The 26761-nt window shown below is 36.1% G+C and overlaps 1 protein-coding gene across 1 annotated transcript in view; it reads left to right on the top strand.

Moving 5' to 3' along the window:
* The first annotated feature begins 7734 nt into the window (after positions 1 to 7734).
* LOC111516079 (uncharacterized) overlaps positions 7735 to 26761 on the top strand; it is a 129256-nt gene continuing 110229 nt past the window's right edge. The window contains exon 1 of the mRNA XM_023172264.2: positions 7735 to 7978. Coding sequence (XP_023028032.2) covers positions 7970 to 7978 — 9 coding nt within the window. The 5' untranslated portion in view covers positions 7735 to 7969. The remainder of the gene's footprint in view (positions 7979 to 26761) is intronic.

Below are 26761 nucleotides of genomic sequence, written 5' to 3'. Positions count from 1 at the left end.
ATAGAGCGGAGTAGAGTAGAGTAGAGTAGAGTAGAACAGAGTAGAGTAGAGTAGAGTAGAGTAGAGTAGAGTAGAGTAGAGTAGAGTAGAGTAGAGTAGAGTAGACTAGAATAGAATAGAGTAGAGTAGAGCAGTTTAGGTTAGTTTAGGTTGGGTTAGGTTAGGTCAGGTTAGGTTAGGTTAGGTTAGGTTATGTTTGGTTAGGTTTGGTTAGAATAGAATATAAAAGAGTAGAGTAGAGCAGTTTAGGTTGGGTTAGGTTGGGTTAGGTTAGGTTAGGTCAGGTTAGGTTAGGTTAGGTTAAGTTATGTTAGGTTAGATTAAGTTAGGTTAGGTTTGGTTAGATTAAGGTCAAAGTATGGAGGTGGCGGCTAAGAAAGCAGGAGAGGGAATAGGATCACTTCAAAGGGTCCTGCCCAACGTAGGAGGCTAGGGCTACCAAAAGCGTGTAGTCCTGAACAATGTAGTCCAGAGCATATATATGAAGCGAGATTATGACTCCAAGCTATGAGGAGCAACAAATACAGCGATATTATGGAAAGGTCACGAAGAAAAATGCTGCTCAGGATTGTCAGTGGGCACAAAATAGTATCCACGAAGGCGCTACAGGTGATCGTTGGCGTTCCACCTATGAGTCTTCTGGCGGAGGAAAGAGGAGTCATTGAGTACGCAACAGAAATAAATGTACTTACAAGGAAAAATGCACGCAGGAAGACGATAAAGAAGTGGCAAAAAAAGTGGAATGAAAATACTGAGACGGGACAATGGACAAAGCTTCTAATACCAGATATCAGACCATGGTATGAATGCAAACACAAAACTATCGACTGCTTCCTTACCCAAGCATTAACAGGACATGGCGCATTCGCTACCTACACTACACGAATAAGGAAAACTGATACAGAGAACTGTCTTTACTGTAATGACATAGACACCGCAGAGCATACTATATTCATCTGCCCAAGGTGGACTACCCAGAGAATGAGGTCACATTAAATATAGTAATAAGACCATACACCCTGGTAAAGAAAACGTTAAAAATTCGTAAGAAGTGGGAAGAAGGGGCGAAGATGATACGGGAAATAATGGAGACAAAAGACATAGAGGACAGACAGAGGCAAATAGAGTAGAAGGACAGTGCCCCCTACTACATTCCGCTGAACGTCTTGATGAATGTCTGAAAAAGGCCTGCCAGGACTTTGTAACCTTGGCGATGTACAGGAGGTTTTAGTGAGGTGAAAGTCCCACAGCACCGCGTCGCGAACGATCCTAAGCGCACGGTGTGCATGAGCATTTCCTCCTGCCAAAAAAAAAGGTAAGGTAGAGTAGAGTAGAGTAGGGTAGAATAGATTAAAGTAGAGCAGGTTACATTAGGTTAGATTAGGTCAGGTTAGGTCTGGTTAGGTTTCAGGTCAGGTTAGATTAAGTTAGGTTAGGTTTGGTTAGGTTAAGTTTGGTTAGGTTAGGTTAGGTTAGGTAATAATTTAAAAAAATTGATATTCCGAGTCCAGGATTAAAATATAGTTCTCATATTGATTCATTTCTATCACACTGACACTTATTTAATGGCATAAATACGAGCGAAGCCGTTGGTAAAAGCTAGTATTAATATAAATGCGAAAGTTTGTGAGGATAGATGTATGTATGTATGTTTTTGTCTCTTTCACGCCCATACGACTGAACGGATTCAGATGAAACTTCACATCAATACAGCTTATACATCTCATACAGCTCATACATCAGTCTGACTTCAGCTTTACAGAGTGACTATCGTTGGATGTATGTATGTTTGTGTCTCTTTCACGCCCAAACGAGTGAACGGATTCAGATGAAACTTCACATCAATACAGCTCATACATCAGTCGGACTTCAGCTTTACATAGTGACTATCGTCAATGTAGGTATTATCTCAATGTATCTTTATTTTTACATTTTTATTTTCACATTTATGTATTCATTTACTTTATTTTGTGCTTGTATCATACACAATTTTTATGTACCACCCAGTTTGGGTAGAGCCTAGATGATGACAGCACGACCAGCTACTGCTTTTCGGTAATTTTTATTGTAATTTACATTCATTTCATACATTATTGACTTGTCATAGCACTGAGGTGTAATAACTTGACCAATAAAAAATCTGATGTAATAACATATCAAAATATCTGTCAAATTCTCATAAAAATTGATATACTGTCGTTTATAAGTATTTAATATTGATAAACTTTGTCTTTCGAACTAAGTAATTTGGACGAATCGTTTGAAAGTTATCATGATAAGATGAACTTGACCCAAGGTCGAAAGCTATTACCCGTCGCGTCTACTGTAAGACAACGGTGGATGATGCGCGAGGGTAGATGGACTGTGTGTCACACTCGACTCTACTCGATAAACTTCCATACTATGGAATTAGGGGGAAAGTAGCAGCTTTGATCGATTCTTACCTATCCGAAAGAAAGCAGGTTGTAGAACGAAGTAGTGTGAGATCTCCAGTAGTGAGTGTGACAGCAGGTGTGCCTCAAGGGACCCCTACTCTTCCTAATACATATTAATGATCTTCCACGCCATATGAACCCTCTCAACACGATTCAGTATGCTGATGATACTACTATTTATAAGAGTCACCCTGAACATGAATATCCAGCGCAACTAATTAATTTTTTGCAGCTATTAAGTTATGCTTGAATGTCAAATTGATTGATTGATTGATAAACAATGAAGCGACATCGCCGAGAACGCGACCCGAACGCGGGCAGACGCGTGAGGGCAGACGGCGTCGACGGTTGTGTTAGTTTTGCGAATTTCTTTATAGGTAATTTAATTCCACTTCCGAAGCTATTCATTACTTAGTGCAGTTGGCATATTTTTCTAGTTACTGTTCTTTTAAAGTTAAAATATAAATTACTATCTGTTGCTCGCTCTTATATTAACGTACTGCTGAAGCTACTAAACCGAGAATCTTCAAATATGCAGGTAGGTTCTTTGTAAAGCGTAAATGAGCATCGAGAAAGAAAATCAGGAATTTCCACCCCCAAGGGGGAAAATAGCGTTCAAATATTGTATTGAATTTCGTAAGTTCTGAAGTTGGAAACCTAAAGTTTTGGGTTGATAAAAAAAATTGTAACTATTTATTTAAAAAATGGTCTGTCACGAAACTTAATGTGACAAACCAAATTCTACGCGGGCAACAACACTGAGGAATGTCTAGACCTCTCACCTACGATTCATCTTACTCAGTAGCCAGCATTAACGAAACCATCTCTATCTAATGATTATTACATCTATAACAATACATGTTTGATAATTATATAGTTTTCATGGGTCATTATCGAAACGATAATCTCTCTTCTTTTGAAGTACTCCGAATTGATTATAGGTGTCCATATTAACAACTTGATTCTCAAGAGTAGTTTCTAACAATTATTTCTGAAAAATCTATTAGTCACTCCTAGTTTGATATGGAAAGTAAAATAACCTTGAAAGATGATAATAGATGTGTTGTTGGGAGAAAGAAAGGGTCAAATTTACCAGAAACGTTTTCAATTGTGTTCTTCATTTCGGCTTGTTTTCCAATTACTTGTACTAGGTTGTTTCAAAAGTTTTGTCCGTTTCATTGTCATGTGTTTCTGTAGCTCCGTATCTCACTAAAAATGTATTTCACTGTGTAGTGAAATACACCATATCATGATGGCATATAACGGGTGATTTTTCAAGAGCTATAGGATATGATTTTCAAAACAACATGAAAAGATTGAAAAGATTGATGAAATCTTCATTGGAATCGATAAAACGATCAATATAATTTAATGTTTGAAGATGATATCATGCAAATGTTGTTCAAGGCTCCGCTTTAGATGGCTCATGCGCAAGGTCCAGTTTTGGCACACTCTCTCTAACATATCGATCGGTATTTCACGTATGAATGCTTCAATCTTGGCTTTCAGAGCGTCAGTCGTTGCTGGTTTATCCTTTTAGATATGAGCCTTAACATGAACCCACAAGAAATAATCCAAAGGTGTTAAATCACACGATCTAGGCGGCCAATTGTCGGGCGCCAAACGTGAGATAAACTGTTCACCAGAAATGAGCCTTGTCGCTGAACACAATTTTTCGATAAAAATGTGGATCTTCCTGTTAGACGTTGTGGGAGGTCGTGTAGCTTCAATTCTTGCACCACCTCTGTTACTCCACGTGTGGAGTAACAGAGGCCAAATTACTGCGAACGGCGACGAATCGACATTTCACGGTCATCACGAACACTGGCGGATATAGCCGCAATATTTTCTTCGGTCCTCACTCTACGTATGCGTGTTGGTGGTTGTAATGTCCAATAATGTAAACTGAGTTCAATTTTGTCACAAGCTTCCGAATAGCTTCCTCAGTAGGCCGACGAAACTGCCCATAAATTGGAAGAAGTGCACAATGCACTTTTTCCACCGAGCATGAATTTTGATAATAAAATTCAATGATTTGCAAGCGTTGTTCATTCGTAAGTCGATTCATGGTTGCCAAAACAGTGTTGCCAAAAACATACCAGCACAAAAATCACTCATTATATTATATTTCATTAGACGCTTCCTATTTTTGAATTTATATACAACAAAGTGTGAGTGCGATGTCGATATTTTTAAATCGTTTAAAATACCTACCGGTTGAATATGAACGAATAAAGAAAAGCGCAGGACCACTTACACCATATAATTCCAGTTTTTCCAGGTCCTGAGAGACACAATCAAAAACTTTCATGAGGTGCCACAAAATTAAGCAGTATGTTTACATTCTTCGAGTCCATTTATGATCGCAACAACTTGACAGAAAACCGAATTAGTGTTTATGAAGAAGATTGAATTTTTCGAAATAGGCACTTAAACAGTTTTTTAGAATTAATCCGAGAATTTTTGCCAAGGATGCAGATTGCAGAAATGGGTCTGTAATTTTGAGTGTCCGTAATATCATCTTTTTTGTTCGATTGATGACCTATTTATTCTGTTGACATTTATTTTGAACATAGGATGAAAAAAAAACTTTTCTCTGATTTCTAGTACTAGGCTAAACCATTCTCAAGTGAACACTTGAAAACTTTGGAACAAATAGAAAACTTTGTAGAAATCAGACAAACGTAGTTTTCTCTTTCCTGTAAAAATCTTTTTTGAAAGTAGGTACCACTATAAATAATTTGAAAGCGTGAGAAACAACTTGACAGAAACATTCATTTATGAAAATCAAGAATTCGGAATAAATTGATGGATGTAGCCGTTACTACGTGGTAGGAAATCATAATGAAGAAAAAAGATTTGAAACTTTGTTTTTTACCAACTGCAGTAACGTTAGTTACGAATAAAAGTGGTAAAAAACATAGAAAGTTTTAATTCTCTATTCTTCATTAGGATTCAGAATAATTGCTGTTGTTTCGTAAGAATGTATCATCTTTCCCTCCAATCGATTTCCTGGAGTCTTTGAAGTCCACTAGATACTCGTTAGGACAACAAGAGGATTGTTCCGAATTCTTGGGATTCTTGTTGAATACTCTTCGTGAGCAAAAAAAAATAGCAGAATCAATACTCCTGACGCTCTGGATTGAATTAGTCCGTACAGATATCTTTTGCTGGAAAAATCCTCATTTGTTTACTTTGTGGTGAATGTTCAAGAGTTAGCAAAAACGTATGTGGTTTTCTGGAACTTCAACTAGCATTTCCTAATATGACTGATAACTAGTCCGTGCAAAGCTTATTGTTAAATCATCTAAAAATGGAACTTTTAACAGGTGATGATCTACTGTATTGCCAAACATGCGCCAAACTAACTGACTATTATAAGACAACAAGTATAGATGAGGCACCAGTCAATCTAATAATAACAATGATGATCTTCAAATATGACTCAACCTCTGACTGAAGCACCAAACTTTTGCAAAGGTTCGAAATAGATGAACACTTCAATCTAGCAGACCACTATTATAATCTTCACGCAGTCATTGTTCACTGTGGTCCTGGCGTTGAATCCTGTCATTATTACGCCTTGGTCAGAAACGAAACGGACTGATTTAAGTTCGACGATAGTCGTGTCACTAAGTGTTCTGGCGGTGTTTTGAATTTATTGAAGCCTCTGGAGACACCCTACTTTATGCTGTATGAAAGAGAGAACATTGGCAGATCAAGATCTTCAGATGATGTTATGATGCAGGTTTTTCCAGGTTTTTCTACAGCTGAAAAAGCAAATGGGCCAGTGGAATCAATGAAGTCGAAGTCGCCCCGGAGCACATTTTTTTTTTATTTCACTTGTTGAACAGTATGAAAGCATTACAATGAACATCTACATACACTAACAAGGAAGACGTCTATTTATAACTAAAAACAAAACAACAGAACATGACAGATACTAAACTGGGCATATAAAGGTAATTAACAATTTTTTTATCGAGAGTATCTAATACAACTCGTCAACAGTGTAGCAGTTTCTTTCAATGAGATAATTTTTCAATTTCAATATACAGATATGCATTGAGTTCCCAATAGAAACATCTAGCTTGTTATATAGTTTGGGTCCAAGGTATGGGTGACTCTTCTGTTCGGTGGGGATTCGCTATCAGCAACCTTCTAGCTCTAGTTGCGTATGGGTCGTCTTGTTGGTTTGCGCTAAATGTTTCTCTATTCTTATAAAGTAGAGACACATCTCATATATATACAGATCAGCAACTGTGAGTATTTCCAGCTCTTTGAATGAGTTTCCGCATAAGTGTCGCCTAGCAATTATTCTGACCGCACACTTTTGTAAAATAAATACTCTTTCAGCAGAAGAGCTCATACCCCAATTCAAGATCTCATAGCGCAAATGACAGACAATAGTTGCATAATACAGATTTAGGAGAACCTCTCTTCCACAATGATCCGACATAAATCTCAGTGCATAACAGTTTTTTCGTAGTTTATCACATAGTGATAGAATTAGACCTAGCATTTTTGTTTCTGGGTTGAATGTCACGACTAGTTGGTTATCTTCATATATTTTCAGAGTTTCGGTGGTGTTCTATACTGAGAATTTTAATAATACTGTAATTTTTATTGTTGTTTCTTAATATGATTTGTTTTACCTACTTTATATTACTTTCCTCTTTAATATACTCTAGTCTATTGCAAGAAATCCTTATAAGCATAAGAGCTATTTGAACGCACCAACGGAAGTATAGCACTCACTCTAAACTTCAGACTCCATTATAGGCTCCAGAAAAATGAGTTGCCTTGAACTGGCAGTACACCATTTCATTTTGTTTGGTCATTGTCAATATGTTTTTAATCAAAACACCCTAAATTCATGTCTGCGGCACAGGCACTACTTTTTCTTTAACAATAGCGTATGAATGTCCCTTTTAATAAAGCAAAAGTTTGGTACCGTTCCCAACAACTTTCGCGGTTTATTCGCTTCTTATTTAAAAAACTAACAACGAATGATGGTCAAGTGTTAGATGAAGCATCTCTCCTCTACCTGTCGGTTCTTCTGACGCTACCTCGTTGCTAACCGAAGACATCAATACAAACTATGCGACTCGTCTTTATAAACCATAAAATCTTTGATGATGCCCTTATATAAATCACAATAAACACTCCGGCCACGGCTTTTGATGCAGTTTCGTGTAAACACAGGCAGAAGAGTTCACGCTCGCGCGTCTCTACTCTATCTTCTTCTGTCTTCCTCGGCCTCCCATGATCGTCGGGCCACCTCTAGAGAAGCAACCTGTTGGTGACGTCACTTTATGCAACCGGCCACTTGATCCATCCGGAGTGGAAAAAGAACTCAGAATATCGCAGAACGCGGCCGAGCTAGAACGTGGTTACCCGGAATCGGACTACGAAAACTCGCGGCCGTATTTATAAACAAATCGATGTGAGGTGAAGTGGCGGAAGTGTTTTGTTGTGGTGATTATCATGGATGCACAGATTAGGATCAGCTGATTTTTGGATTTTCGAGTAGGATGGACGAGGTACGTTATTGAGATTGAGATGTCATCTGTCGAGTTCTTTCCACGGGTTCCCTTGATGGTATCACCCGCGTGTCTACATCATTAAAATTAATTTCAGCTCAGCTCCTTGGTTGATCATGAGGGTTAGATGGGGAATTTATCAATTGTGAATGCGCCGGTTGGATGCCTTAATTAGGAGCTGAAACTAACTAAATTATGTTGTTTGTGGCCCGAGATCATTTTTATGCAGACTACCGGATTTCTTGCATTGACCTTAAGTGGAAGTTCGGTGAACGTGTTTTGTTTTGATAATAATTTGCGGACCACCGGAATGCACACTTTTTTAAGGCGAACAATTGAACTATGAGATTGATCGAAGATGATTTGGTTATGAAGTTCAGAAATTATAACTGGGCGATCGCAAAGAGTGGAATTGAGAATGAAATAAGCATTCAATTGTCATTGGAGAAATGAACTTTAGGTTGTTAACTGTTCTGACTTAATTAAAAGTTTAGAAAAGGTTAGGTTAGGTTACAAACTTCATAACTTCAAACTTCATAACTGATGCCAAGTACAAAGTATTTGCATTGCAAAGAAACCATATTCTCCAAATGAAGATCTGAAACTCTTATCATGATAATGTGGAATGGTTTATTTTTATTGGAATACTGTACAGTATATCAGATTATTTAAGCTGCCTGTTCAAAAAATCAGTTGAATTTTCATTTTTTCTCAAAAAATATTCATTCATTCATCAATTTCTATTTTGTCCTCTTCAAAGCAGTCCCCCTCAAATTTGTTCCAGCGTGTTTTTCAAACTTCGAAGCAGTTCTGATATGCAATTTTTGGTATGGTGTATTTTAGGAAATATATAAAATCTACTCGAAACATTCTCAAATAACCTCAAAAATAAAATTAGTCTCACCCAATAAAATGATTTTTGTCTTACCGTGAACAATTTTAAATGAAAACATCAGCTGGTAAATTACAGCTCAAAGTAAAACTGAATTGAGATGAAAGAACTAAGTATGGGGCTAAGTATTCATTGGTTCCAGAAATACCAATTTCTCCATGGTTTAATATTCTACATAATAGCTTTGTTCTTCAAGCAATCAAATTCGATTTTTCGGTTCAACGTTTCACAGTGCCTGTGAATTGAGTCAATAAATGTATTTCAACCGCAGTTTAGAGGGAGACGAATACCTTGACTTTGTTTCAAATTCGAATTTAATTCACTGTATTTCAAGTTTTCGGATAAAATAGTTTCATTCTCATTCTAGAAACGCTTTATTGTGAGACTAACCGCCCGCCCCGGGAAAAGATATATTTTTTTATGGATGCGGCTGCCGCCACATTTGGAATATTCAAAATTCCGTCATAATGCGAATCTCAACATAAAAAGAACTTACATACGAAATTTCAGTCTCAGAAAATATAGTGATACCAAGAAACAGTGATGAAAAGGTAATTGTCATATGTAAACGATTCCCTTTTACCCCCCACGGGAAAAGCCCGAGTAGGAATATTCGAAAATCCTTTCCTAGTGCGCATCTAAGACCTAAGAAGTGATTATATACCAAATTTCAGCTTCCTAGGACTTGCCATTACAGAGAAACAGTGATGAAAAGGTAATCGTGATATGTAAACGATTCCCTTTTACCCCCACGGGGAAAGCTCCAGTAGGAATATTCGAGAATCCTTTCTTGCGTGCGCATCTAAGTAGTAGTACTCACGTTTATTCACTTCTTTTGGTTAGTAGTTTACAATTTGTTTGGTGTATTTGTTAAGACCCTGCTATAGGCTCGTGCCTCTTCAGGGTGCGCATCTAAGACATAGGAAGCAATTATATACCAAATTTCAGCTTCCTAGGCTTTACCAGTACAGACAAACAGTGATTAAAAGGTAATTGTCTTATGTAAACCATTCCCTTTTACCCCCACGGGAAAAGCCCCAGTAGGAATATTCGAAAATTCTTTCTTTGTGCATATCTAAGACCTATGAAGCAACTATATGCCAAATTTTAGTTTCCTATGACTTACCATCACAGATAAACAGTGATGAAAAAGTAATTGTCATATGTAAACCATTCCCTTTTACCCCCACGGGAAAAGCCCCAGTAGGAATATTCGAAATGTGTTGTGTGAAAATCATTTTAATTTTGTTAGGTACACGAAAAAAGAAAAATTAAAATTTGTCCCAAAATGATTGGGGATGATAAAAATAGTTTTAATTTTGAAGAAAAGTGGTGCACAGGTTATATTTTCGTGTAATTTTTTGTACGAACGCCTCTGGTTGAAACCTCAAAAAATATTCCACAGGGCGTGTGCTGAATTCCATAATCATATCTAGGAAGTTTAAAAATATTTATGTTTAAAATATGTTTTTTCGTTAACAAGCTGTCGCACCCCTACGAACGACAACTCTCAGAAGTAGTAATTTGTGCGAGCTAAAGACTATCAAGGTCTTACCTCTTAACGTGTGATTCCTAACACGGGTTGGACGATAGCAAGTGAAAATCGATCATTTAGCCTGCGGCTTGAACCACCGACTCACACATCGGTCGATTGATAGAGTGAATAAAGCATTCACTTCGAACCGCCCGGCTACCAAACTACTATTGGAGTTATGATGATTTTTTTTTAAGATTTCAACACCCCGTAAGTCTAAAGTTAAAACAATTATGACAGGTTTATTTGAATGGTTCTTCTTCATCTAAGGATAGGCTCAAGAATCAGCATCTTATTCAGAAATCCTCTATGTACTAAAATGCGGATAGCAACTTATTACGCCCATGGCCCTGGGAAAGATACAATCTATTAGAGTATATCCGCTTTCCATAACAAAAAAGTTGTACGAGCTCGATAGTATTTACAAGTTTGCTTGCGTGTGTGAGGAGAAGATTATATTATTATTTGTAATAACATGCTGGTAACCTTTTTAATGAGGAACATTAGCTTGGATACTGTAGAGTAGAGGAATATTACACATACGAAAGAGTATGCCTTTCACAAGATCTTTCATCACCCTGTAGGCAAATCATCTACATTGGATTAACTGTTAAAGCATATCAAACATCAAGCTGGTCATTTCTGTTTTGGAAAACATGATAGACTGACATCATCAAAATGTGTCTTTTAATACGTTATTTCTGTGGCGTTTCAACCAGTGGCGTCCGTACAAAAATTAACACTAGATAGTTTTCGAATATATTGCCTGTGCTACAACTTTTCTTCAAAACCAAAACTATTTTCCCAGTTATTTTAGGACAAATTTCATTTTTTTGTTTTTTCATGTAACAAAATTATAACGATTTCTACACAAATAAATAAGTATATAAGCAAAAAACAATAAATTTGAACATTCACTATATTTTTTCAACAGTCCATTCGTTATCTCTGAATTCGAACATGAGTTTAAGGTTATCTGCAATACAAGGTACATTTATTAGATATTTTGACAGTTTTGACTGCTGAATATTTATCAAACAATTCAAAAACTAACTTTCCGAATGTGACAGCTTTTTCGTCAATGTTATTTCATCTATAAATAGGTTTTAAATCAGCATTATTCAAGGTAGAATAAAATGATTCGGATTGAATCTTCTGAATGAATGAAACTATTATTTGCGATATATGCCTTGCATGATACAAAAAAGTTATCCGAGAACAAGCTACAAGCAACAGCCGCCTATTGTCAATAATGCAGAAAATTTTTTGCCAAAAAAATTATCCTATCAAATTTGTCTATTTCTAGTCATGTGTGTCGAAATAACCAATGAAACCATCATTACACTGATAACTACCCATGGATAGTTTTCACGGGTAGTTATCACTTATGTCATGACATTGCTAAGCAACCAACACAATAAAGTTGTTTGACATTTCAGTAATTCAATTTATTTCGAAAATATCACTTCCTCGCTTTGGTGTTCAAAATGATGCGGCAATTGACAAAATCATTGAAGAAAATACACCAAAAAACACTGTCAATAGTAAAAAATACACTTGGAAAATATTTATGGAGTTTTGTGACGCCAGAAAATATGAATTGGATGGAAATCGTTCTCTCGAAGAGCTTGCATTAATACTCAAGGATTGGGCGATTAATATGAGAAAAAAGGATAGCACAGAGTTTAAGGAGGCTACTGTTAAAACCGTATGGAATATAACAAGCAAATTATTACAAGAAAAGTATTACAAGGAGTATAATATGCTAGACCCCTTTAAAAGTGTTGCATTCAAACAAGCGCGGAATGCACGCGACGCAGCACGAAGAAATTTACAAACAGATCCCACTAAACGCAAAACAAGCTCAGTACCATTAACTTCAAATGAAATGAGTAAAATTATAAACTTTTGGGATGAAAATACCCCTATAGGACTCCTACGCAAATTTTATCACATAGCAGCGGTGGAATTGGCTTGGAGAGGTGGTGAAGGTGCTGCTTGCTTAGTTGATTATTTTCATATCGAAAAGGACAACAATGGATCTCCAACTAATAGGATAGAATATAATCCAATTTTCAGTAAAACCTGCCAAGGGGGTTCAAAGAACTGCGCCTCTAGCAAATGGTTAGTTCAAAATAGTGATAAAAATGCTTGTCCTGTCAGATTATTCATTAAATTATTATCAAAACGAGGCACAAATATCAAGACAAATAGACTATTTTTAAGGCCAAATCGTCACTGGAAGACAGGAAGCGATAACTGGTATGACAATATGCCTCTGGGTAGAAATATAATCAACGGATGGACGAAATCTTCTGCTGAAGCAATTGGCTTGGATACGAAACAGAGGAAAATAACCAATCACTCTAATAGAGCAACTGCAGTCAGTCAACTAGCTAAGAGTGGAGTTCAAGAACAGCAATTGTTGAAAATTACTGGGCACAATAATGGAAATTCCATAAAACCTTATTTGAATATTGATCAGGAACATCATAACCAAATAATCAATAGTATGCGTGGAAACACCTATGCAGTAACCGAGGCAAATACAGCAAGATCAACGGAATATCATTATACGAATTGTTCTTTTAATAACTGTGTGTTCAATAAATAATTTTGTTCGAATTGCAAAAAATTTTCTCACCGAATATCCCTCGAACATTGATAAATAACTCATAATTTTATCACAACTTCCTCAAGCACGTTATTTTAGGAAACATCCCTCCGCCTTCGGCGTCGGGATGTTACCAAATAACGTGCTTTCGAAAACTGTGATAAAATTATTTCGTTAGTTATCAATGTCCTTGGGATATTATAGCTGATAATATTATAACATCTATAGTTTTGCAACTAGTTGAAGAAAAGCGTATTGGCTGATCTACTATCTGGTTTAAACCGAAAGATTCAATGATCTCTCTCAGTTGAATGCAAGAACAACTTGTAGACTTTGGTAAATCCATATTTTGAAATCTCCAGCATCACATTTTCCAATTTTGGACATAATGGGGATACACTGTCTCTAGAAGCAGTTAAAAACTTGGAAGAGAAGCATTAGAAAGTCTGTACAAAGAGGCTCTGATACTTTTCATTCTCATGTTGATTTCAACTTTAGAGACACCGGTAGACAGCTGTTTCGGCCTGTTGGGCATCGTCAGTACCGGGAAGGGGGTCCTCTTTTGAAGACAAACTGTGAATAATCAAGGTTTTTCCAGCGCAAATGCGCCACTGGAATCAATAAAGTCGCTTACGGCCGATAAGAATTTTTCGATTGTATTCACAGCATCCGACCTGAGAGTCAACAAAAAAGGCCACACGCCTGTTTATTCTTCTCCATCAACCACAGCAAGATCATTATCGAGCGGAGGAACTGAACATTTCAGTTTTTCTGTCGCTATTCAACTAGAACAGTATTTCGAAAAATTCTCCATTGTTTTCAACCTTCTTTTGACTCGAGTTACGGTCTATCTGTGCTGCGTTATTACAGGGAGCAACAGCGATAATTTATCTCTGAAGCACCAGAGTGCTGAAATGACAGTTTATTCTAACCACCATTATCTGAATCTTTTATCTGACTCGTCGGGAGGTACTAGATTGCAACTTCTTCGTGTTTGTTTTCTCGACTATTTAACGCATAATACAGGGTGTAACTGACTGAGTGTAAAACATTTAAGGAGGTGATTCCTCATCGAAAAAAAGATAGGATCTTGTATATAAAGAAACTCCATTGGAGCATCCCTTATTAAGATACAGCCCCTTGAAGGGGGTACATAAAATTAACGTATTCCAAAAACACTTTATTGTGAGATTTTCACTTAATTGTTTTACAAAAACGCCAAAAACGCAACACGTGTTTCGCCATACAATGGCTTCATCTGGCGTGTCTTTCAACTAATTCTACACATTTAATACTAAATATATATATATATATATATATATATATATATATATATATATATATATATAGTTTATGGAGTACCTGAAATCAAAGTACCTGTAAACGAAGTACCTGAATTTTAAGAAGCTGATATTTTACCTGAGTTCCTAACGAATTAAATTACCTGCACTTATGTTCCATTTTCACATTTGAAAAAATATATTCAGTAAAGGAGAGTTATTGAGTTCCAATTGATCATTCAGTAAATTACCCGAATTCCTGAATCTATTGATTTCTAAACATTCTAGAAGATTAAGTTTCAAACTCTTCTCTTCTAAATGTAACACCTCGTACTCATGATTGAACTCATGTCCTTCTGCTAAAAGATGGTTTGCAAATGTGGAATTGGTCTTTCTATTTACAAAACTACTCCTATGTTCTTTAATTCGTTGGAAAAATGTTCTTCCTGTTTGTCCAATATACAGTTTTGGACAAGAGCCACAAGTCAGCTTATATACTCCTGATCTATCCGACACCAAAGTTTTTTCCTTATTGTTTTTAATAAATTTACTTAGGTTATTATTCGTTCTATAAGCTAAGTTTACGCCTTCTTTCTTCAAGAAACGGGCAATATTCCTGTTTGGTTCCCCCACATAAAATTTGTTTAACAATTTTTTTCACAAGCACTGAGAAAGTTACAATATTGAAATCAACCTGACGTTTTGTACTACCAAAAAGACACTTAGCCAGTAATTCATTTGGTTTACCCCATGGTTGTAAGGGGTGGCAACCCCTATAATTTATTTCCAATGCAACTTTTTGTCTCATCATAACTGCGAACTGGATTTATTGTCATTTTGTAGTTAGTACCTGCATTAAACGATTAAAGGGTAATGAACATAACTAATTTATCAATAACAAAACACGCAACATGTAGAAATTATAGTAAATGTTCAATATGTCTACCTTCACACATTACGCATGCGTCTAGACGTTGGCACATTGAGCCACGTATTCGCTCAAATATTCCTGGAGCCTCTCTGATTACCCTGCACGCATCGATGATGCGGTTTGTAAAGTTCTCTACGTCGTGAACAGGAGTACGATAAACCAAATGCTGTAAATGGCCCCAAATAGAGAAATCGAGAGGATTGAGATTGGGATCGAGCGAGCCAGTTTTGTGGTCCTCCTCGACCTATCCACTGATTTGCATATGTTTCAGTTGAATACTGACTTGACTAAAGTGGGCGGGAGCCTCATCCTGCATACAAAACATATCCCTTCTGACGCCCAAAGGAACTTCCTTCACCAGTACTGGATGCACTTCTCTTAAAAATTGAACGTATGCTTCAGCATTTAATCAAGGAGGTAGAAAATGAGGCCCAATTGAATCATTCCCAATAACTCCGAGCCACACGTTAAGAGAAAACTTTTCTTGATGGTTAGTTTTGACAATAGCGAGAGGGTTTTCATCAGTCCATCTGTGGTGATTGTGACAATTAATAATCTTGTCCCGAGAAAAACTACATTCGTATGTGAATTCTATCGTCTTCAGAAAGTCACAATTTCTTCAAATCAATTCCAGCATCCAATTGCAAAATTCAAGACGGTTCGGCAAGTCTCGCGGTAATAGTGCCTGAACTCGTTGCAGATGGTAAGGGTATAAGAGTTGTTCCTGTAAAATTCGAAATACCGTCATATGATCAAAATTTAGCTGGAAAGCAATCTTTCTAGTACTGGTAGTAGGTTGTTTTTCAATTAAATTAAGTACTGCTTCCTCAAGCTGTGGTGTCCGTACTTCTTGATAGCGACCACAATTCTGGGTTCTTTTGTGGAATGAACCATATTCTCGTAATAGTTGATGAAGTCGAGCAAATATTCTATGTGAAGGATGCTGCCGTTGAGAATACTTTTCAACATCTTCTAGAAGCTTCTAACTCATTCCCCTGTGACAGACCGTAAACGTAATGCATATCAGCCATTTCCTCATTTGTGTATGCCATTTTAATAACAAGTGAATTATCAAAGTAAAAAATTAGGAACAGAACAACAACACACAATCAGTATTAATTCAATTTCGAAAATTCACAAAATGACAGCGTCATACCAATTTAATTGTCACTATCGCTGATAGCGACCTAGTAGATAGATTAGTTTCGTATTTTCGCATTTATAACGATGTATCTCTGTTGTTGTTCTCTAAATAATTTTTTGCTGCGAACTGTTTCATTTTGGGCCAAAAACCCAAGAGACATTTTTTGTTTAGAATGAAACAGGCTATCGGAAATAAATTTTTAAATGGTCAACAAATAATAATTCAAAAAGTTACATTGGAAATAAATTTTAGGGGTTGCGTTTTCCACCCCTTACAACCATGGGGTAAACCAAATAAATTTCTGGCTAAGTGTATTTTTGGTAATACAAAACGTCAGGTTAATTTCAATATTGTAACTATTTTAGTGCTTGTGAAAAAAAATTGTTCTTAACAAGGGATGCTCCAATGAAATTTATTAATATCAAAGATCATATCTTTTTTTCGATGAGGAATCACCTCCTTAAATGTTTTACACTTATTTAGTTACACCCTGTATAGCTCTGTTATCTCACTCAGTTGTGAAACATCAGAATTTTTTGAATAATATTCTAGTTTGTTGGAAGAATTCGTCGAGGTGATTAGTAATATTGTTGTCATTACTGGAGTTTTAGAAATACATAATGATAAAACCACTAACGATAAAAACAGTCAAGCTTCTTTTCGAAAATAATGGACGGAAACAGTCAATAACTGAATTTTGATGATGAAGTTACGTTTTACATTGAAAAAAAATGTTAATACTAGTGGACCACTGACTAGCTCATTGAAAAATCTAAAAACTCGTTATTTGCGTCTCAAAATAAATTGATTCGAAGCATAAGTGGAATATATTTGGTTTTTGAATCATCGGTTAAGGATGAAGCAATGTATACAATGGCAAAGATTTTCTTACAAAAAAAAATTATATAAACTCTCACGAATCAGATTTTTCTGTAAGCTAAAAAAAATGATTTCAACGTCTATAAGAATCTGTGAAAAGCCTTTACCACTTGTAAAAATTTCTCTGACTCAGAATACAATCAGCACTGCCACTGTAAAAATTTCTAGTATTTTTGACGACTTGATTTCATTTTTTGCATAAAAATTGCAGATAGCAGAAAATCGCCAAACAAGCAAAAGAATTTTATGCCTCTCAACAACAAACTGAACATGCTAAAAATTCACCTTATTTTTTCAACAGACCTCATATGCTGTTAATTGATGATTGGACAGTTTTCTGTTATCGAAAAGTAATAGATGAAGACATTACAAAAAATTCAAGAATCCTGTAGCGAGTTTTATATTTTTCAAAGTGGAGTTTAAAAAAATGTTGACTAATAGCAGGAATGATCGGATTCAGGCAATAATCTCGACTTTTTTTAAAACTATGAGCACTTCTCGAAATAAATGTCTTTTTTACACCAATCAAGATTGTAATTGAATTAATGAAAGCAACAACCATGTTCAAACCAAATTAATTCTATTTTTAATAGAGTAACACTCTGAATGATTTGGCTGTTTCGTAACCATTTCCTGCCAATTACCAGTAGATACAATTAGATTAGAGAGATATAAAAAAGTATACTCGACCTGAATCAATCGTTGATGATTATTGTGTTTTTTGTGAAAGAAAATATTCTCTTCCTACTTTCGGTCCGGTCACACTAATGCACGTCAATATTTGATCGAAAAAAAAATTCAATTTCTGCTTCGAAATTATCTTAAGCGAGACAATGACTAATATTGACTCAGTATGAAAATGTTTGCAGTCGAACCGGATGGAATATTAGCTCTGCCATAAGATGAGAAAGTAGTGAATTGTTGAGTTGAAAAGAACTATATTAGCAGCTTCGTCATGTCCATAATATGAGGGTTGTTCCAGAAGTACCCGGCCTGACCAAGAGATGGCACTAGTTGTTTGAAAAATATCGCAGTGTTAGAAAGTACACAATCTATAAAGTTTGAAGACGCTGCGTTATTCGGTATTTGTTTGGCAGCCATCAATAGTGAACGTTTTTGGTGAATCTGTGAAAATGGAGAAAATTGTTCATCGTTCCTCTATGAGGAAGATTAAATCTTCCTCTTTGAAGGTGATCACTTGGTGATCGAAACACGTGTCGAGGTGTTGAAAATAACGATTCGGTGTTGGGAAAAAACCCCAGTAATATTCATTACTATACCAAAGGTTCCAAACAGTGCATCATAAGTCGTTTCATAACCATGGATGAAACATGGGCCCGTCAATTCACATCCGAGACAAAAGAACAATCAAAACAGTGGATGAAGCTATTTGTACTACAGTTTAAGGACACCTTAAATGCAAATGTTTTCAGAATCCTTCATAAGTACCGTACCAATTTCATCCATATAAGATTAGACTAGTTCATGAATTGAACGAAGATGATTTCGATAGACGTATCGAGTGTTGTGAAAGTCTAACTGAACGGATCAACTTGCATCAGAATTTCTTGTACAAAATTTGTTTTTCGGGTGGAGAGATTAATCGGCAAAATTGTCGATATTGGAGTGATACGAATCCTCATTTATACCGTCAAGTTCATATCCAACGACCTCAAAAACTGAATGTTTGGGCAGGTATTTCAGGTGACCATATCATAGGACTTTTTTTTATGGATGATAATTTGACTAGTGATAAATATTTGGATATGTTGGAGAATCGAATAATACCGTGCATTATACAGCTCCAGAGGGACAAGTTTTGGATGGTCATTTTCCTGGTTGCTGGATTGGCAAAAGAATCCTACAGAATGGCCATCAAGGTTTCAGATTTCACTCCTGTAGATTTACTTCTATAGGGTCATTTTAAGTCTAAAGTGTATGAGATCATACACAACATCAACAACATTAAAAGATTTGAAAGAGAATATAATGAGGCATTGCAGAGAAATAACTCTCGATATTCTCAACCGGCAATGAAAGCTCGTTTGTACCATTGTATGGAAGTTGGTGGAAACGTTTTTAAACATTTACCATAGAAGATTTTTTCTTCTCATTATCCAGTCATCAGATTTTGATTCAAGAATTAACAAAATATCTCTTTTTCTGATTAATTGCTTCCTTATTTGTCTCTAGAACGAATATTTCAAAATGTGGTCTCCTGTATAATTGTTGACCGTTTTTTTTATTTTTCCATTGTTTCAAAAGTTATTTAGAGTGGTTCAAATAATGGGCTTGTTTCACTCTATGGAAAATGGTACTGATTTGCTTATAGACTAATCAAGATCTCTTTATATTTGCAGAAAAAAGATAAAATTGATCGTGCCTAGAGCGGAGTTGCCAAGTGTATTAGTTTTTAATATCCAATCACACATATCGGATCCATTCTGCTTGTTTTTGCAACATTGAGTTTCAACTTTTTCTTAGCTGACAATTCGTTTTTTCATCGATGTTCACACTTGCTGTTGGTCTTTTTCTGGAAAACTTTGATTATATAAGACATCGACTCAGCAAGTAATACAGCAGCCGCTAATTCCAAACGTGGAATCGACATTCATTCAAGTGGGGCGACTTTCGACTTAGCGAACACCATAAACGTTTTGTATTCGGAATTTTCTTGGGTTCTTATATAAATGACAGAGGCACATGCCTTTTCCATAGGTCGCTGGTTCAAATCCGGCTCGAAGGACCACAAAATGTTTGGTATTAGCGTGAAATTAGAAATTTTGAATAATGTACAGCAGTTGAAAGAGACACTCACCTCTGGATTCTGCAAATCCCAGTCTCTCAGCGAACTTCAACAGCCGTTGTAATAGCGACACAATATTTGGGAGAATTGTATTGTTATAGGAAAACACTTGTTGGTGTTGTTATTATTTAGGAATGGTGTAAAATTCAAAATTTATTGTTGTAAATCACTTCCTTAGAAACTGACATCAAGTGATGCTTTTGAAAAATATTTATATTTACATAAAAAGAGGTTAACTGTTTTTGTACGAAACTATAAAATGAAAATGTATCTAAATTCAAGAGCCAATGTTAAATCAGTAGAATAGATAATTTTCCTGATAAAGAAGTTGAAAATTTGTATATGTGAAAATTGATAGATGGTAACTAGGGGAACGAGATAGATTTTCAATTTTTTTATCAACAACGGGATTCTTCTTGAGGCAACGAAAGAGACGCCACGCTAAATTTTTCTCTCCTTAAAATTTGAAATATATAGTATATAAATTAAGAAATAAACAGAATAGTAGTCAATACTGATTTGTAATAATGAATTCAGTGATAAAATCTACCTGTCCAGCCAAGTCTACTAAGATATCCTCGCAGAAATATCACACCACACACACACCAGCATTGGAGGAAAGTAAGGTATTTACCTATATCATTTCTAAATAATATATGCATATATTAATGAAAATACCCAAGAACTCAACACGACCATAAAAATAGAAGTTTGAACCAAATATATAAGTCTGCCGAATTACAGTGATCTACAATTATAAACTGACATTTACCAAATTTGTTCGGTGTATTCACTTTGAATAGTTCGTTGTAGATTTAGGAAATTCTTAGGTTTAAGGAATTTTCTCTTTTGGCAATTGATAAATTTATGTATTTTTTTAATTCCACATATTGTTACTCTTATAATTAAAACTGTTATATGTTTTCTAAGATCAATTGTGTCTTTTTCCAAATTTTTTCACAGGCGAAATCTACTAGAAAAATCAAAGTTTGGTAAGTAATTCTTGTGTTTGTGCCTGAATCCACCTGAGAGGTTGAGAAAAATCTCTATACACTGTGGTATAGGATTTAAACTCAACATAAGAGTCTAGCCGATTGAAATTTCTATCAAAAATAATAATAATAATAAAAATTAGAAATTTTTCGATTTTTCAAAACCCAAATCAAATTTAAAATCATTTAACAACAACATCATCTTCATCGTATAATAATACTTTGTTGAAATCTGCTCATCATGGAATATCTGATAATGCGAAACAATATTATACCAAATTTCAGTTTTCTAGGACTTACCAGTGCGGAGAAACAGAGATAAAGGGGTGAGTGTTGAGTGGGTGACTTTTGCATTTATAAGTATAGATGTCTTTTGATCAAGAGAACAAAACTTGTTTTTACTGAAATACTCCAACAAAGAATCACCCTCCTTATAAGGACTTCACAGATACTCAAATAACTTCCCTCTTCTTTTGGCTCCTTTGGTAGACACATTTCAAAAGTCTAGCCTGCAAAGTAATTAATATTGATTGGTTCCCTTTTAATTGTAGATATGAGTGATTGCACTTCTGAATCCTGCACTATCATGTCGATTCTCCCAATATGGAAGTCTCATTAGTCACACGTCGTTAAATTATATACCATATTCACTGTTGCATCGTTGGCTTCTATTGTTGGTAAATGGATTCGATATCAACGATGATAAAGTCGACAGTATACAGTCCACTGTAATTTATACTGACCATTTTTTGTTTACTCCACCATACCAATAGGTGAGAGACAATGTAATCATCAGTATCGAGTAAATATAAAAATTTTTCTCATTATCATTTATGTATCATTTAAAGGGTGAAGGAAAGGAAGAAGAAATGAAAAATATTATTTGAAACTTTTAACAAAGATGATAATAATAATAGTAATATGATTTTATTTCCTTGAGACAGTACAGGCTGCATGGAAAAAGTCAAAGGAAGGGTTTCATACAAAGTGCATACACCATCAACAAACGAATAGCAAACACCGCATAAAAAACATACAAACGTTTGTTTGAAGGTGATTGACAATGTTTCATGATGAATTTCACTAGTTCGGACTTCCATTGTCTACTATAGAAAATGATTTGAAATCCCTGAAACACCTAAAAAAGAAGAATTGACAATGAATAGCTGAAAATAACAATTCCTCTATTCCCGTGAGCGGGAATAGAGGAATCCTTGTTGAGAAAAGGCCTAAATTTCGCCATTACGCCAACATCTGTGCCCACTTTGGAGATAATTACTGCAGTGGAATCCACCAGTTCCCTTATTGACCAGACCGAGGCAGAAGAGTTCAGATGGAAAATTAGAGAACAGCTGGATCGAGCACCAGTTCCAACATCTAACATCAGCAATGAAGAACGTAGAGCTCTGACCGGCCTACGTAGAGACAACACTATCAAGATCCTACCTGCAGATAAAGGAAACGCTACTGTGGTAATGGATACCGTTCTCTACGAACAGAAGATCGAAGAGGTTCTTCAGAAGGGACGATACACAAAGATCGTACGGGACCCTACTGCACAATCGAAAGGAAGTTGTACCAGATTTTGAAAAAACACCAAGTCTATTTTTCGGACAAGGAAAGATCATCGCTAACACCGCACCACAGTAAGCCCCCTCACTTGTATGGACTACACAAAATCCACAAGAAGGACGTTCCGCTTAGACCGATCATCAGCTCCAGAGATTCGGCTACTCAAAACTTGTCTAGATTTTTACTTCCCTTAATACAACCATTACAAAGAAAAACATCGTCTTTTGTGAAGAATTCAAGGCATTTTATCGAAGAAGCACTCCAAATCATACAGAGAAAGCTATCCGAAGACGGGAACCTGAAAGAGAGAACGAATCTACCTATATGGAATTACTAGGATGTTGTGTACGAAACTGTTATTTCCAACTGAAAGACGAATTCTTTACACAAGATGAGAGACTGCCAATGGGATCTCCACTTTCACCAGTCATAGCCAACATATATATGGAGTGGCTTGAAACTCTGGCCATTGAAGAAGCCCACAAGAAACCTCGAGTCTGGTTGAGATATGCTGACGACACCTTCATAATATGGGAATACTGAACTAGACGCCTTCCTGAAACACATCAACAGCGTGAGACCTTTCATCAATTTCACAATGGAGAAGGAAATCCACAACGAATTGCCATTCTTAGACGTTTTGGTGAAGAGGACCGACACTAAGTGGGAAACATCTGTATACCGAAAACCCACTCATACGGGACAGTATCTGAACCACGAATCCAACCACCATCAATCGACTAAAAGAGGAATCATCAAGAATCTATTAAACCGTGCTTTCGGGCTCTGTAATACGAAGGAATGTCTCGAGAAGGAACTAGACATCATTAAAAATGATCTTCAACGGAATGGCTACTCCAAAGCTATGGTAGAAAAGACTTTGGCCAGAAGACAGCAGGAGCCTCGCAAGGAAGGGAAGCCGTCACAACCAGTGCTTGCACTTCCCTACATCAGAGGATTATCGGAGAGGATAAGAAGAATTGGTTCCAAGTACAACATCAGAAGCTGGACATCTTGGAAAACAATTTTAAACAATATACTATAACGCACGCCACACAAACACGCAAACGACTGATTGCAACCCTGTGCTGGAACCGAACTTATACCAAGAAGGCGAATTCACCAATGAACGCTGCCCTTTCCATCTGACACTGGGCGACCACGTGAACATCACGCTTCGGTTTTGTTTTGTTTTACTCTATCTTGGATTTGGATAGACTTTAATATCCGTAACCGAAACTATCCGTAACTAACGGATAATCAGAAATAACTACATATCCGTTACCGTATCCAGATCCAAATTTTCATATCCATAACATCCCTGCGTCACAAGATGGAAGGGGTCAAGAAAACAATTCACTATTCTTGAATGTTCTGAAATTTCCACTGATGTCTCGTCTTCTTTTGGAAATGCGTTATTGTTAAGTTCCATCCAATCTTTATCTACTGTGTAAATAGGTTAGGTTATGGTTTCCTCGTAGATTCAACTGTTCTCAGTAAATCTGCAATAAAACAATAGTTTCATTTTCAAATATTCACATTCAGATAAGTATCGCTGGTAATATATATACTAGAATTAATTTGTTAGCTTAGTTAATAGTCTGCCATGGAGATATATGATTTGGTGCTCAAAAATTAGCAGAAATTACACTTTATTCTTTACACACACCGGTTCTCTCAATATTTTGTTATGTAATACAGTTGGATGCTGTTTTTTTAGTCAATCATTATATTTCGATGTTCAAAAATAGATTAGGTATCTGCTTTTTATCAAACAAGAAGAATGGTAAATCCTTTAATAAAGTTTGGACTTCCATTGTCTGATACTAACTATATAAAATGATTTGATATCCCTGAAAGAACTAAAAGTGAAGAATTAAAATGAATAGCCGAAAATAAGCATTTTTTTAGGCAAAAGAACGTGAAATGAAATAATAGTGAAATAGAATACAAGTAAAAATTGAACAATTGAACAAAAAAAAAGTAAAAATAAAAAGTTTCGGGTGATTAATATGTTGTTGGACAACATATATGCGGCTTCCTCCTGAACCAATGTTCCTCTCTGTGTATGATCTCAGCTTGAGACCACTCGATGTTATGTTGATGAGTCCAAACATGCTCTTCTATTTCTGATTTGCTGCAATACGAACATTCAATGGCGTCTTAGTTTCACCGATTTAGGATTTTCCGCACTTACAGGGTATCCAGTAAATGCAATTCTTAGAGTCGCAGTGCGTGTTTGGCGGCCTGGTTTTCGTGAGGCTGCTACGGATAGTGTTTCCGGATCCAAAGCAGGTTCTAATGTTGTACTTGGAACCAATTTTTCTTATCCTCTTTGAAAATCCTCTGTTGTAGGGAAGTGCAAGCACTGATTGTGACGGGTTCTCATCCTTGCGAGGCTCCTGCTGTCTTTCAGCCAAAGTCTTTTCTACCATCGCTTTGGGGTAGCCATTCCGTTGAAGATCCATTTTTGATGATGTCTAGTTTCTTCTCGAGACCTTCCTTCGCATTACAGAGCCCGAAAGCACGGTCTAATAGAGTCTTGATGATTCCTCTTTTAGTTGATTGATGGTGGTTGGATTTGTGGTTCAGATACTGTTTTCAGTATACAGATGTTTCCCATTTAGTGTTGGTTTTCTTCACCAATACGTCTAAGAATGGCAATTCGTTGTGGACTTCCTTCTCCATTGTGAAAGTGATGTGTTGCAGGAAGACGTCTAGTTTAGTATTCCCATGGTTCCATATTATGAAGGTGTCGTCAAGTTTCTTGTGGACTTCTTCAATGGCCAGAGTTTCAATCCACTCCATTTATATATTGGCTATGACTGGTGAAAGTGGCGATCCCATTGGCAGTCCCTCATCTTGTGTAAATAATTCGTCCTTCAGTTGGAAATAACAGTTTCGTACCCAGCATCCTAGTTATTCCATAATTACTTCTATAGGTAAATCCTTTCTTGTATTATCTCCCTCAAATACGGTGTATTTCTCACATAGTGACGAAACAAAAAATTGAAAAAAAATTGCACAAAAAACCTGTATTCTGTCTGAAAGACGCCTTTGCGATAAAGTGGGTTGGTTTATTCAATGAAATTAATAATAAGAAACCATCAAGCGCGCCACGGGGTTTCTTCTCGCCTCCGGATCACCAGAATTGCAACCACGCTGTTAACAATGGCATAAATCATAAAAAACTCGAATACAGAAAAAACACTTTCTTTGGATCACTCACAGATAATTCGGCTTCTATGAAGTCGTACACAATTCTTTTCAGGGTAATCACAACTCGTTTTAACAGCATGCAGCTTTGAAGGTTTATGATTAGCGTGAAGATCGTACAAAGGCTGATGTCCATTTATTTATTAAAAGCAATCGTAAAAAGTAATACCGAAGCCAGTTAATCTACTTCTATCTTGGCGGATGTGAAGAAATACAACGCCTAATCAATAGGTAAGAGGAGAGTAATAGCGTTATTATTTTATCATTACGGCCGGCCGCTCAAGAGATCAATTGAAATTACTTCATTTTCGTTGTATCCGTTTTGGTATTAGAAAGCCCTGACCAAATTATCAACTCTTGTTAGCAGTAATCGAAGAATTCATAATTTATGGCCGGTAAACTGAGAAGATTCAAAACTAATCAATTCAGTTTATTGTATGATTTTCACTATAAAGGGTTTTACAAAACCGCGACACGTGTTTCGCTTCACAATAGCTTCCTCAAGCGTTAACTAAAAGTAAACTTCTAAATTACAAGCATTTTACACTCTAACATATTACCTATTTCTGCGCCATTCTAATGAATTAATCTACCTGACAAGGTCAGGCATGAATTCATTAACTATATGAATAAATTTTTCGAAAGTAGTGTAAATATACTTAACTATTTTTATAGTCGAAGTAACCTTTGTTGTGAATACTTAAAGCTATCGGCATCTCAAAGGCCCAACAAACCAATACAGAGAAATAATGCCGCTACAAACTAGTTCACGTGGACTGAAGAATGGGCGGTTTTTACTAACCGAGTTTTATGATTGGCTGAAGAGTCATAAATTTAAATTTGAAGTCATTTTACGGTGACGAATAGAATGTGTGGATGAGTATCGCCGTTGTTACAATGTTCAGTTCAGGAACTGATTGCAA

This window comes from Leptinotarsa decemlineata, unplaced genomic scaffold, assembly GCF_025532065.1.
Source record: "Leptinotarsa decemlineata unplaced genomic scaffold, Ldec_3_MD MMD2_tig00000035_RagTag_RagTag, whole genome shotgun sequence".
NCBI lineage: Eukaryota > Metazoa > Arthropoda > Insecta > Coleoptera > Chrysomelidae > Leptinotarsa > Leptinotarsa decemlineata.
This window is presented reverse-complemented; position numbering and strand designations above follow the sequence as displayed.